Source organism: Pyxicephalus adspersus, chromosome 6 (genome assembly GCF_032062135.1).
Source record: "Pyxicephalus adspersus chromosome 6, UCB_Pads_2.0, whole genome shotgun sequence".
Taxonomy (NCBI): Eukaryota; Metazoa; Chordata; class Amphibia; order Anura; family Pyxicephalidae; genus Pyxicephalus; species Pyxicephalus adspersus.
In genome coordinates, this window is record NC_092863.1 from 49454627 (window position 1) to 49468916 (window position 14290).

General features: G+C 39.9%; 1 protein-coding gene across 1 annotated transcript in view; it reads right to left on the reverse strand.

The window, feature by feature from the left end:
* Positions 1–14290, reverse strand: part of ULK1 (unc-51 like autophagy activating kinase 1) — a 64517-nt gene that overhangs the window by 4001 nt on the left and 46226 nt on the right. Inside the window, exons 14-27 of the mRNA XM_072415717.1 lie at positions 13457–13514; positions 13215–13301; positions 12932–13054; positions 12663–12814; positions 12089–12172; positions 9801–10054; positions 9474–9667; positions 6564–6679; positions 5004–5135; positions 4619–4806; positions 3739–3917; positions 2889–3007; positions 2020–2177; positions 1357–1492 (exon numbers count right to left, since the gene is read on the reverse strand). Coding sequence (XP_072271818.1) covers positions 1357–1492; positions 2020–2177; positions 2889–3007; positions 3739–3917; positions 4619–4806; positions 5004–5135; positions 6564–6679; positions 9474–9667; positions 9801–10054; positions 12089–12172; positions 12663–12814; positions 12932–13054; positions 13215–13301; positions 13457–13514 — 1980 coding nt within the window. The remainder of the gene's footprint in view (positions 1–1356; positions 1493–2019; positions 2178–2888; positions 3008–3738; positions 3918–4618; positions 4807–5003; positions 5136–6563; positions 6680–9473; positions 9668–9800; positions 10055–12088; positions 12173–12662; positions 12815–12931; positions 13055–13214; positions 13302–13456; positions 13515–14290) is intronic.

The following is a 14290-nucleotide window of genomic DNA, read 5'->3' on the forward strand; positions in this document are numbered from 1 at the left end:
AGGTCCCCGCTGGAGGGATGCACCGGCCAGAGCCGCGGACCATGTCTCCCGTACAGATCCCAGGCTCAGGGAAGTGAGCGGGTTGTGTCTCTGGAGACAGTGGGTTCTGGCATTGTAACATCACTAAAAGGGAAATTTCTTCCCCTTTGAGTGACACCTGACTCCGGGCACATGTGCGGTCTGGTAAATTTAGGGGGTACCGAGCACCGATATAAAGGGAGAAGACATGACTGGTCTATTTAAGTCAGGGGTCGGCAAACTGGGGCCTTTAGGCCAGTTACGGCCTAGCCGGTAGTTCGTTCCGGCCTAACGCCCCCTGGCTCCGGAGCCGCGTGTTGCTGGCCGCATCTGCCAGGGGGGTTAGGAACTACCGGAGCCACCTCCTTGCTGTTGTTTCCCTATTTACCGCGGACTGGTCTATTTAAGTCAGGGGTCGGCAAACTGCGGCCTTTAGGCCAGTTACGGCCTAGCCGGTAGTTCGTTCCGGCCTAACGCCCCCTGGCTCCGGAGCCGCGTGTTGCTGGCCGCATCTGCCAGGGGGGTTAGGAACTACCGGAGCCACCGGAGCTGCCTCCTTGCTGTTGTTTCCCTATTTACCGCGGACTGCATTGCTACATCTGCCGCCGCGGTAAATAGGGAACACTTCCTGAAGGCAAATCCCTCTCCTCCGCAATGCATATGGAGGAGAGGGATTTCACTTCATGGGGCGTTCTTTGGTGGTGGGCCGAGCCATTAGGGCGGGACTCAGAGTCGGCCTAGTGTGCTCCCGCCCACCCCTGAAATGGCCTAGTGGTAATAAAAGTTTGTCAACCCCTGATTTAAGCAATTAAAGTTTTTCTTGCTGATGTTATAATTACACCTCATCACCAGCAGAGGTTCCTATTTTTAATATTATTTCTAAAAATTACTGCAAACCCCACTCCGCACTAGTGACAAAATCCCTTGGTTTTATTTACTTTATTTTGCCATACAATGAAAAGCGATGTTTAGTTTTGTATAATAGGAAAATAATGTATACTCAGTGTAAAATCTGAGCTTTCCAGAAGCCGTCAAGTAACGCACCACAGCTTTCACTCAGAGCACCTGTGAAGGATCTGCTACAAAATGCCATCACTTTCTTTTCTAGGATTGTTGCTACACAACTCCTAGAAATTATAACACAAGAGAAGCCAAGAGTGTCTTTCCTTAATCCCACTGTCATATCATTTTACTGGGCACCATGGCATTTCGCCAGTATGTCTGCAGCCGGAGCACCTTCACTATGATGAAGGATGGCCAAGGCATGCTTTCACTGTACAGCCCCGGACAAAGGAAAAAACATAATTAATATACATAAATAATACCAAGAAAACTCACATTTAGTGATGTTGTCTATATCTGCCTGATCTGTCATGAAGCTGAGTAATCCATCCATCAGAAGCAAAGCTTTGTGATATCTCTGTACACAATCTTCCCTGTGGTTAAACATTTCATCCAGAGCTGCAGACTGTACCTGTGGGCATAAATTATTGTTGAAGTTGTGAAGTTCCAGGCACAAACACCTAAATATATACAAAAGGTTACAATTCTTTAAACCATAACACAAATGTTTGGGTGAACAGGAACCAATAATGAAATGCACTGTTCTTTATGCTAAAGGCATCTAAGTTTATGTAATAAGAGGAAAGAACAATATTCTACAGTAAACTGCAGAACGCCAGAGCAACTAACCTACAAATTTATTTCACTCTTCCGATTGCTATAAAATGAAAGGTGAAATTGGATTGCTTGCTACAGTTTATTAGGTACATAATTTTTTTTTTTTTAACAGGTATATCTAATACCTGGCAGATGAATCCAAGGACCTTTTTCTTAGCAGATTAATGATGTGTAGTGAACACAATATATGGGATACAGTTTTAACAAAAGCACTGACACTTTACTACACAAAAGATGAGGTTTTTATAATCTTAGCTATGCCTAGGAAATCTAAGAAAGTGCTCACTGAATTCATCAATAATACGTTAACTGTGTTCTTACCATTTGGACAGTGTAGCTGAAGATAAGCTTTTCAGCTGTGATGCTGTTGATTCGATCCATCAGCTTCTGTTTGTCAGCAAAGAACCTCTGAAGCCGTGTGTTCAGGCAGTGACAAGAGGATACGCTAGATTTATAAAGCTCATTCAACTTCTTCACCACTATGGAACAATAAACCATGCAACTTTGTCAAAAGCCGTTTATATGAAGTTAAAAATGTATCCTATACATTAGGGCTGTCCAACTCCAGTCCTCAGGGGCCAATTACAGACCAGAATTTGCACATAAACGGACATTTTCTGTTTCTTTTTTCCCCCCAAACAATTTCTTACTAAATGTTCTGCTGTCTTCTAGCGAAATACTAAAACTATGTGGGGATTATGGCCCTAGAGATAGTGGAAGACCAGAGAGGTTCAAACCCTTTAAGTTTACAACTTTCTAATGGCAGTGTCTTAATCAAACACTTTCTGTTCAGTCACCTTTCCAACACAGTGGCTCCACATAAAAGCAGCCGTTTACTCTAAAGACTGGTGCTACTCAATGATTTTAGCCTCTTGCTAAGAGATTTACTCAGATGCTGGCAATATCATCATTAGGCTGTAGAAGATTTTTAATACTTATATATGCTACTAAAATCACTAGAAATTGATCGCTGGGATTAGCAATTTATCACTAACAAGCAGAACAAATGGTATTTGTTCTGCTTGTTATAGAAGCATGAACTCACAATGGATGAGGTTATTTGATGATCACTGAACTGATAAGCACATTTGTATTCATGTATTGTTTTAGTAATAAGTACCTAATGCTAGTTTAGATGTACATACAGGATGCATTGAGATGTTAGTGTGCAATACACAAAAAACTCTTACCCTGTTTTACAGTGGAAGAGAGACACAGTTTGCCGGTCCTGATTTGCTCCATGGCAGTCTGTAGCCCATTTGAGAGAAGTTCTGCCGATTTCAGATAAAGAACTAGTTGTTCGGCATAACTAGACAGGAAAAAAAGTCAGTTCCAAACAAACATCAAAAAAATGCAGTTTACATTTTTTGCAATAATTAGTTTTTTGTTTTACAGCTTGAATAAATGTTTTATTAGCAGCACCTGCTGTTTTGTCACAGTGTCTCTTTCTCTAGTTCTGCTTTTCATCAGCACAAGTTGAAAGATGAGGTTGATTGGCCACAGAGGCTACTAGCAGTATAAGTGAGTATTATTTTCTAAGTAAGCTCTGTGGTATTGCCTATACTATATATTGGGGGCTTTTGTGAAAAGCAGGAAATGTTTTACAATTATTTCACAATTTACTAACAATAGCTAATTGTGTTCTTGGGACCGCAAGACGCTAAAGGTACAAATGATCCCAGGTCCTCTAGTTTCTGATGTCTATGTTTGGGTCTTTTTAAGGACCCAGGCTAGATATTGGCCAGTACAATGCAGTACAGTGCCTAAATCGTACCTAATTTGCGCCTCTTCCTTGAAAAAGGTAACATATGCATACAAATACAGTAACCAGTCAGCACTGTGGTGTGCAGACGCTAATAAGAACACTTACAGTTCCTTTAGGAAACAATGCATGTTATTTATAATGCTCAATATGAATTTGCTGATGTCAGATAGTACAAGACAGATTCTGCACAGGTAAAAAGTATTATTACTGATGTTCTAATTTTATTTTTGTTAGCATCTTGCCATTTTTCAGCTAATTTTTTAGGCAAATCTCACCTCCACTCTCTGCTTAGAAGGCTTATCTGATCGGCCACAACACTCTCTTGCATTTGGTACTCAGAAGTCACAGATGCACTGGCATCCACAGTGCTTCCCTTGAGGCCAGCAATCTCCATGACTGAATGAGCAAAGGCCAAAATGAACCGTAAACTGCGCAGAATGTCTGTGTGTTCTTGCTGCAAAAGATTAATAATCCAGGAATTAGTGCTAAAACATTTATAAGAAATCATATGCAGCTTTCAAACTTGTACAATAAGGAGAGGGCTTCATTTCTATAATGATTCAGAAGTAACAGGCACGCTAAGAGTTACTTTAAGATAAAGATCAGTATTTCAGAATTATGACAGCACTAAACTACAGGAGTGTGCACAAAGCCTCAGCATATTTAACCAAGTCCTTGTCTTTAAACTCCACAGAAGCTGCATTCAATCCTTCTGGTCATAAACTGTTTTATATGTATTTTTTATAGTAATTTCAATGTTCTTAAAGATAGGAGGATATGCGTGCAGACATTCTGCCATTCAACAGATTATCTATGACCTAATTAGCTACTAGCAAATCATGTGCAGCTACACACCAAGCGAGCACTAATTGCACAAAATTCTGGCAGCCTGATGTATCCCTGGCATCCAGCTGAACCTCACAAGATTTTCCTGTGACTTGTTACTGAACTCCTGTGGTTGATCCCATGTACACTTGCTATATTGGGAAAGGTGTGCACAGGAAACATGAGTCTGCTTTGATAAAGTATAAAAATATAGACAGGAAGGGCTGGACTAAAAAGTGTTCTGTCTGTGGTTTTAAAACCATTTGCTATGTCAACATTTTCCATCAGCTATATTACAGTTAGTACACAGTAATAAAAAAAACACCATACCTCCATAAGCGTTTCCTCAGGAAGCTCAGGAACCTCAAACATCACAATTCCATCAGCATTTGCTGTAGTGGCTTCTTGAAGTGTGTATCTCAGGCTAGAGGGAGCTTCAAAGGTTTCACCTCCTGCTCCAACCACAATATGTCTTCCAGTATATGAGCCAGCCGAGCTTTGAGAACTTGAAGATCCAACTAGGTGTCATAGGGAGAAAGAAAAAAAAATATTGAGGTCTCTTCTACAGGAGGATAACCAACAAGTAAATAAAGGAATGATAAAAGCATTGTGAATTTAGAAACTATAAAAAAATAATGATGTTGCTGTGCTGCTGGTAGCAGCCAACCAGACTTATCTAACTTGTGGTAATTTTTTTTTTTTTTTAGGGATTTACCCGAGAAGAGACGGGGTCTTGCTGCCTGGGTAGTGCCATCTGAGGGAGAACCCACTGTGAAGATGACAGGAGCTGGACTGAGAGAGCCTTGTGATCCAATGGGAAGGTTTCCTCCATAGCCAATTAAAGGAGCTAAAAGACATACAACACATTATACAAAATACAAGCAAACATTTACAAATCATTTCAAAAGCCTCAAGCAATTTTAGTAAGTCCTCGTCCTTTGCCTGACAGAGAGTCATTTTTAATAAATCAGACTTCAGATTCTATGAAAACATTGAATCCGCCTATATTATATTAAACATTACAGCATTCTTGAGCAATATATCAATCAATCAAACAAACAAACAGTGATTGGGAATGCCCATTCTTTGTTTAGTCAAAGTGTGTTGTTCATCAGCACCCACCAGGAAATGGGAGTGTTTCTTGCTGTACACTAACAACCTGATTCTGCCAGTTGTTAGTGTCCTTGTTGGGGAGCTCTCCCGTAAGCTAACAGTAGTTGGGAGCCAGATGAATGTCAGTTCCTGCTGGTTAATGAGTGCAAGATAGTAAACAAATGATATCAACGGGATACCTTGATCACTTAGGCTAGGTACACCTGATATCATCTGATAAACAGCTCAGGGTCAATATCGGACAACGCTCGTCGTCCATCATCAGAACGACTGTCCTGGCGGATCCACAGACGATGGGCAACGAACGACTGTAAGCAGGGTGCCGCTCCCCTCTCCAAAAAGCAGAACAGTGCTGTATGTACAGCATTCGCTCTTGCATTGTGCAGTCCTTAGCCGTTGGAAAGGATCGTGAAAGATCCTTTCCAACGATAATTATTGCATGTGTGTACATAGCCTTATACTGGTTGCGTACCCACTGACTTGTGTATGGACACATTTAGTGTGCTGAACACAGATAGTATTTAAAAACAATTAAAGGGACTGTCACCGCTGACTTCTTTTGAAATTACTAGCTGTTTGGTTGCCTCTGCTTTAAATACTTATTAAATCACCAGGCTAAACAACTTCCAGTTTTGGATAAGTCAGAAATTACTAACTTACAGTGACTGCTGGCTATTGTAGCTTGAAACAAAATTTAGCACTTTTTATTTATTAGGATCCTATTAATTATAAGAACTTTATTTATGGGCACAACATGATACAGCACTGTACAAAATACAGGAACTGCAAATGATAAACCTGCAAACATAAAGCCAGGAGGTTCACACTGGCCAGGAGGTTGCTGGTTCCTTAAGAACCAGAAGTGCAGGAGTGCTTGATCCTAAAATGAGAATAGTGCAAACAATTTTTCTAGGAGGACATCTGCAGGTAACCTACATATCAATTACTATAAATGGAGACAGGGCAACAGATATGGCATAATATATAAAGAAAAAAAAAGGCATAGTAACTTTGTTTCCAGGTTAAAAAAAGACCTTTGCAAAGTTTCATGCATTTTAAACAAACAAAATATCTATATTAAATGTAAAGTTAAGGGTGTAAAGGGTATATATTTTCCATAGCAAATATAATGACCCTGAATTATAAATAATTTCCAGCCCACCTGCTATTTCCATGGGTTTCTCTGTGTTGAGGCTGTCTGTGCTCCCAATCTCTGTAGCCTGTGTTCCAAATGCTGCTTTAAGCAGGAGGTCTGTAAGTTTGCCGGTGCTGAGAGACCTGTTGGAAAACCAATGTATATTATCTGCATTGAAGTGTTTGAAGGGCAGAAAATCAATACATGTGGCATGTGAAGGGGTGGTGGTTGGCTGTCACCAAAGAAAATCACTGGAAGACAATGTGAACAGGGACATTTTTCTTATTTACGTTCAGAGGGCAAACTGCCTGGTTTAGTTGTCAACCATACTAAAAACTGCACCAAAAAGGAAACAAAGTACTAATGATGTAAAATTGTTGTATGCAGTTTACAGTTGTTTTTAAAGAAACATCAGTGTGAACTGCAAGGATTGGGCAGACATGAATATATATTTGTTGGTTCCATTAGAAAGTTTATCCTTCTTGCATGTCACACAAGTCACTTGGAGAGAGTAACTAAAAACAACACTGTACAAGGCCTGCTAAGGTTTATGTTAACTGTAAACAAAAAAAAAATGTTGTTTGTACAGATTACAGATGTACATATCACCATGTGGCAATGCACCATTACAGTAGAATTATTTCAGGACACTGATAAGAGTTCACATAGGCACCTTGAACAAGCATTTAGAGCAGTACAGTTGATCGCTATACAAACACACTTAAATATCAGCTTGTAAGGAGTAAAGCTACGTACACACTTCCAATTATTATCGTTGGAAAACGAACGACGAACGTTCCTGCACGATATCTACGAACGATCGTATAGCACCGATCCTGCACATAGAGATAACGACACGATCGTTTGTAGATATTGTACACACAATAGATACGATCGTTTGAGCGATAGAGGAACTATGTGCACGACAGGAAAGTGAACGAACGTTCATTCATTACGCATGCTCAGACCATGGACGATCAACGAACGATCGTACACACGAACGATGTTCAACGATCGTCGTCCAATCCGACCTGCCGGTCCGGTCGTTCGTTTCCAACGACTTTCCTCGTTCGTCGGCGTCGTTGGTTACTTTTTTTACGAACGATTTTTGCCCAATCGATCGTTCGTCATTCGTTTTGAACGATAAAAATTGGAAGTGTGTACGCACCTTAAGTGAGGTGGTGACCACAATCTCAGACTGTTAGCACTGCAACTGAGGTCATGTTTTTTTTCACCCTGATCATTTAATACAATCATTCAGGTTGTAGAAATAAAAAAAATAATGTGTGTTAATATAACTAAAAAAAATACAATGAATGCAACTGTAAATATCTGCATTATATTAAGAGAAATATGGTACAAGTATGAAAAAAACAAAATCACGGTATTTTTGCCAGACCATATGATGAATGTTTTTAAAAAATGCAAGAATTATTCTATAATCTCCTTAATATTTAAATTTAAAATTAAAGAACTGAATATGCTAAACGTCATGTGTTGTAAATCACTAGGCCATGACAATAGTGCTGCTTTCAACAACTATGTCCTGCAAATTACTGAGTGTGGGGGCATATGACAGCCTAATATATTAGTATGTAACTGTGCAAATATCAGGTCTTTGCGATTCTTAAAACTCTTTTTTCTTTTAGTGAGAAGCTCTGATGGCAGAGGCACAAGCAAGTTTCACGTCGTTTCAGGCCGTCATGAAGCTTTTGCAAAAAACAGTGCAAAGGACATTCACACTGAGATGTCACAAACACTGGGGGAGAAGTGTCCTTCCTACAGCACTGTCAAAATCTGGATATCTCGTTTCAAGACTGAACATTTCACCGTTGAAGTTGAGCCCCACAGTGGGCGGCCCCAAATCTCATCCAACCCGGCAACCTTCAATACTGTCAATTAGCTGATTTTTGAGGACCGGTGAATATCCGAAAAAAAAGTTAGCCCAGATACTTGACATTTCATGGGAGCATGTTGGATTTGTTATCACCACTATCCTAGACATGTGCAAGCTTTCAGGGAAGTAGGTGCCAAAATGTCTGAACAGTGATCAGAAGAAGGAACAAGTTGAAGCATCCAAAGCCGTTTTGGCCCATTCTGAAGCCGCGCAGGACTTTTTGGCTAGGGTAGTGACTGAGGATGAAATCTGGCTCCACATCCATGATCCCGAAACCAAGGAACAGTCAAAGGAATGGCTCCACAGCGGGTCCCCGCGGCCGAAGAAGTTATGTACCCAGAAATCGGCCAAAAAAGTCATGGCGTCCATTTTCTGGGACAAAGACGGTATCCTGTTGGATTACCTACCTCAGGGCTCTAGTATCAGCGGACAGTATTATGGTAACCTCCTGGACCAGCTGAAGGAGGCAATTAAGACGAAAAGCAGTGCATTTTTTTTTTTTGCAGGACAATGCACCTGTGCACACGTCCAATGTTGTGGCTGCCAAATTGAACACCCTGGGTTTCCAATTTGTCCACCATCCCCCCCTACTCACCTGACCTGGTCCTTTCGGACTAATATCTGTTCCCGAATTTGAAGAAACACCTGAAGGGGCAACGTTTTGAGGACATTTCTGACGTCAAAATGCTGCTGAGAGCTGGTTTGCTGCCCAACCAAAGGACTTGAACGATCTAGAAAAGCTGCAACTACGCTGTACCAATGCATCAGTCTCAGGGGGGGATATGTTGAATAAATGTGTTATTTCATAACTCTGGCTCTCTTTTTTCTGGGCAAAGCAAAAAACTTCTCAGAACCCCCTTGTAAGTTTTTTATTGTTATTATTTACTGAAAAACATCTGCAGTGGTGATCAACACCTGACTAATGGTGACAAGACCCCATCACATTAACCAATTAAACCTAAAATTTAAACTGACTGTATGTTTGGCGTAAATACCTCTTATGATAAGCAAAGAAAAGGCCTATTCTCTTATAGGTGTACCTGCCAAAAGGACCCTTCCCTTCTTCCACAGGACGTAGGCCCAGACCAGGTTGCTGGTACTGGTAATGAACTGCATTCTTCAGATCTGGAAGAGTTTTGTTTCTGGTTGGAGGGACCATCATTCCTTGTTGAGTGATGAGAGTGATCAAGTTCTGAGAACTGCCTCCCTTAGGGAACTCAAATGGTGATACACTCTGCAGAAAGAATGAAAAATATGTTCAGTTTCTGATTCCTGTTGACTAATATTCTTCCATGGAACAATATTAATATTAAAACAGGATGTTGCAGCTTGACTAGGTAAGACAAAAAATTGATCTGTTTGCTCACCTTTGTTGGTGACCCCAGTATAGTAGGAAGGGGGCTTCTTTGCATGAACTCAGACAGCTTGGGGGAGGACCTGAGAGTTCTGGTGGGCTGCAGATTGTGAATCTGTTGGGGGGAACATTGTGGTGTGTTGGTGTCTTTGGGCATCATGGGATCTGAAAGCTGCTTCTTGATTTTTTGTCGGCATGGTTGTAAATCTGACAAATTAGGAGCGCTGTGACGAGAACCCATTCCACAGGAACTCTGTGCTGGAATGGCTGGGAAAAAGAGATAAACTGAATTTTAATTTTTGAATTTCTACATATTCACAAAAATAAAACTACAAGATCAAACTATACATTTTGTTGTATTGTACAGATTTGTTGTAAAAGCTGAATTCCAGTCTTAGCTTCAGACCTACAGTTGTACAGGTTACTCTCTTGTACCAAATTTGCTTCTTCTGATTTCACTTTACTCTGTGAGCTGCACGCAGTGTTCTTTGTTGGCTGCAACAAGTCAGTGACTGACTCATTTACTGGCTAAAATGAGTCTTACTTTTGCCTCACCACATTCAAAAAATTGATTTTCTTTCTTTTAATCATGGAAGTTTAGCATTATCGTGAATTTTACCAAGATAAGTCTTCATGCTAATGTAATCTTCCTAAGAAGGTGCCTAAAGACTGATATTCACTAAAGGCATTTCAATATTTTTATAATGCCTCCCAAGAGCCAGCTCACTGCTTGCATTAGGTCTCTAGGGAAAAGTACTGCGGCAGGGTGCAGTATTTTTTTTTTATTACAAAGGAAGCAAAGTACAACACCTTGCTGTCCCATCCCACCAGTCACGATCTGCCAGCATTGCACAGAGATCCAGGGGTTACGTCTCTAGGGCTAAAATAAGTTTTGTAATGAAAACAAAGTTTTAATAATGTGATTATCAATATGATGAGGGGCTAAAGGAGGAACAAGGGAAGGCCAAAAATATAAGCTGATTAAACATAAGCTTTAAATTCTAGTTTACTTTTAATCGTGGAAAGTAATCTGGAAGAAACTTTACCTAAATTGTCCTTAGTTAAGTGCTGGAAAAATACCAGTGTGTGTTGACATCAAATGTGTCTGTGCACGCATGAATAAAAGGCTGACTCACTCGGTGACTCAGAATGCCACTGACACAGCAATAACTACTGTTTAGCAAACAATAAAACCTTTTGCTGTTTCCAACTTTAATCTCTACTAAAGCCTTTAATAAGGAAATGTAAAAACTTGCTCAAATGTGAGACATTTGCCTGGGAATATTTTAGGATGGGGTTTTCTGAAAACAAACAGTTGCTAAAAATTTTTTTAAAATGGATTGGGTACTATATTCAGTAAGCTTCCCAGGAACAAAACAAATTAATGTACGCTGAAGATTTGTCTGCTGCTTTTTCTGGAGTGTTGGTAATAAACACACAAAACATACATTGCTAAAGTAAGAAATATATTTACTTTTATACTGCTGTTGTTTTAAAGATTAAGCCCAGACAAACAAACAAATACATATATTTATATATATATATATATATATATATATATATATATAAATATATATATATATATATATATATAAAATGAGATTTAAACAGATTTGCCACACAGCACAGTCAAGTCTGGCAGGGCAAGGAACCTGATTTTTCTCTTCTACAGTTAGGTAGCACAACTAAATATTTTCTGTCCCCTAGATGGACTAATTTCTTTGCTCCCTTATCTTATGAAAATTTCCACTGTTAATACATGAGCATGACTAAATGGCTCCTTGGGATGCTTTCACCTCCCCCAGCCTAAAGCTGTGTACACACATGCAAAAACTGTCATTGTAAATAATTTTTCATGATCCCTTCCAACGACAAAAGACTGCACTATGCATGGACAAGCGCTGTACATAGAGCACCATTTTCTATGGAGAGGGAAGGGGAAGAACGACAGAGTGGCACTCCCGCTGCCATCTCTCCCCTTCACTTTCATTTCGATCGCTCCTCTTCCGTCGATCTACTAGGATGGCCGTTCGGACAACGAGCACTGTACACACGGCAGATTCTTGTCCGATACCAGCCCTGAGCCGATTATCAGACGAGAATCATCTGACTTGTGTACCTAGCCTTAGTTCTGCTAAAAAAAAGTAACTGTAAGAGGCTAATACCAAGTTAATTTAGATGTAGTAAATAATACACAACTTCCTTTATTTGGTGTCTGCCAAATGTCTGCCTAGAGTTTGGCAATAAACATCAGTTTTGTAATTCAGCAGAATTGTAAAATATATGGAACGCCAAGCATACCATAAACAGGGCTTCTGTTTCTGTATTCTCCTCCTCCAGGACTGCTACTGAAGTCTTGCACAGGTTGCTCAGGTATAGTACCTACTAAAGAAAAACATGGAGGCATTCAACTTATTAGGTCTTATATGTACAGTAACACTAATTGACACACTAAAACTTAGCATAGTGCACCTCTTTTACCCAAGTCATCTTCTTATGTGAAGGGGCATGTGAATTCTAATTATACAATAAGGTAAAATATGGCACTTGCCAAGTTTAAGTGGGTGCCAGGTGTTATCCACTGTTTTATGTCAAACCATCTGAGTATTTGTTAAATATAAACTTATAACTTGAAATTATTCTGCAGTACTTTAAAGAACATATTGAATATTCATTCTTTACCTTAATCAATCACAGCCAACCATAATGTACACATGCTATAAATCTGGGCTGCAGAATGTTTTATAGATTGTGGGAAAAAATAAAGTCCCTGTATAAAGGCCAACTAAAGAAAGTAACCACATTAAAAATGTGGATGTGCTCTAATGGAACTGGAACTAGAAAACAAATACTGAATGGGACAATGCTGGCTTACCCTGTGGAGAGGGAATGTATGGTTTTGCCCCTCCAAACGAGAGCCTTCTTGTAGGTGGTGCAGAGGTGTACTCTACAGGAAACGGAGGAGAATTTCCGGCTCTCATGAAATTGACTGGACTGGCACTGCTGGACTTTCTTACCATGCCAGATCTAATAACAACCAAAAAGTTACTTTTGCAAGTAAAAAAGAAAACTGTGCAATCACATACAGTAGAATAAAAAAAGATGTAGTAGCTTGTCAGTATACAGAATATTATACACACTTACTTCTGAGGGGTGTACTGGGTGGGAGAATGCAGGTTTTGCTCTATCCTCCGATAATTGTCAATTTGGGTGGGGACTGGAATGGGTACCGACTGGCTGCACCTACTACCTGATGTCTGGGACAGTCTAGAACAGACAAACAAAGATACTGTATTGTAACTTCTATGATGCTGAAATGTATGTAAAACTAAGGTCTTTAAAAAGTAAATAAAATGTCTCCCACACTATAATTTATACTTTAAGGGGAAAAAAAAAAACTTTTTTCACAAACAAGATCTTTTCTTACCTGGATGGACTGGGAGAACAGCTGTAGAGCGGTGTAGGGGAAGGAGTTCGAGCTTGGCTTTCCTGGATAGCTGATGCCAGCAAAGAGCTAATACGAAGCAAAGATAACCGTGAAGATACCTTTACACCACAGGGGTCAGTATAATGTCTATGATAAGCAACTAGGTATAATACACTTTTTTTCAATCAAATAAGGTGCACTATAAAAAGTCATAACATCAAATCAATGGAGATTAAACTTACCCACTGCACATTAAAGTATCCTGGATGGGTTTGCTTGTAGTAGCTTCAGCAATATCACCTTAAACAAGAGAACGTAGTTGGATAAAGCTACTGCTGACTCCTAGGCACGCTAAAATGTTTCAGCTCTATTTTTCCCTGCCTGGATACACATCGATCAGGGAAAACAATAAAACCACTGGTACAGTATTAAAACATCATTGATTATCTTGTTGCAATGTATCAGGGAGTGAGATATATTAGGCAGAAAGTGAACAGTTAGTTCTGGAAAGTGATGTGTTTTGACCAACGAGTAATGGAAGAAGGTGGCTAGGTCTCCTGATTTACATTCCAAGTGCACTGTTTAATTGGGGAAGTTATGGCAGCAGCGTATTCCATGGGAGGAAGGCAACAGGAAACATCAATGATGTTCTGGCTGCACAAGGGGTCCTACAAAATATTAAAAAGGTGGTTTTAATGTTTTGTCTAATCTGTGTTATACCTAATGGGAAGTTCTCTGTATCCCCAATGTCTACTTTCTTTTGCGTTTTAAATGCAGTGGTCGGGCTTAAAAGGATCATTTTATAAAAAATCATCTTTATTCTTTATCTCATGTAAACAACTGAAGTAACAGCACAGAGTGAGCAACTTTTTAAGCTGATTCTATCCTCTAATTGCCTCCACAGCATCAGGTTAAGAAGTCTTCTGAACTCTATCGTACATTCCACTGTTAAGCTGCGTACACACGTCCAATTTTTATCGTTGGAAATGAACGACGAACGAACGACCGATTGGCCAAAAATCGTTTGTAAAAAAAGTAACCAACGACGCCGACGAATGAGGATAGTCGTTGGAAAT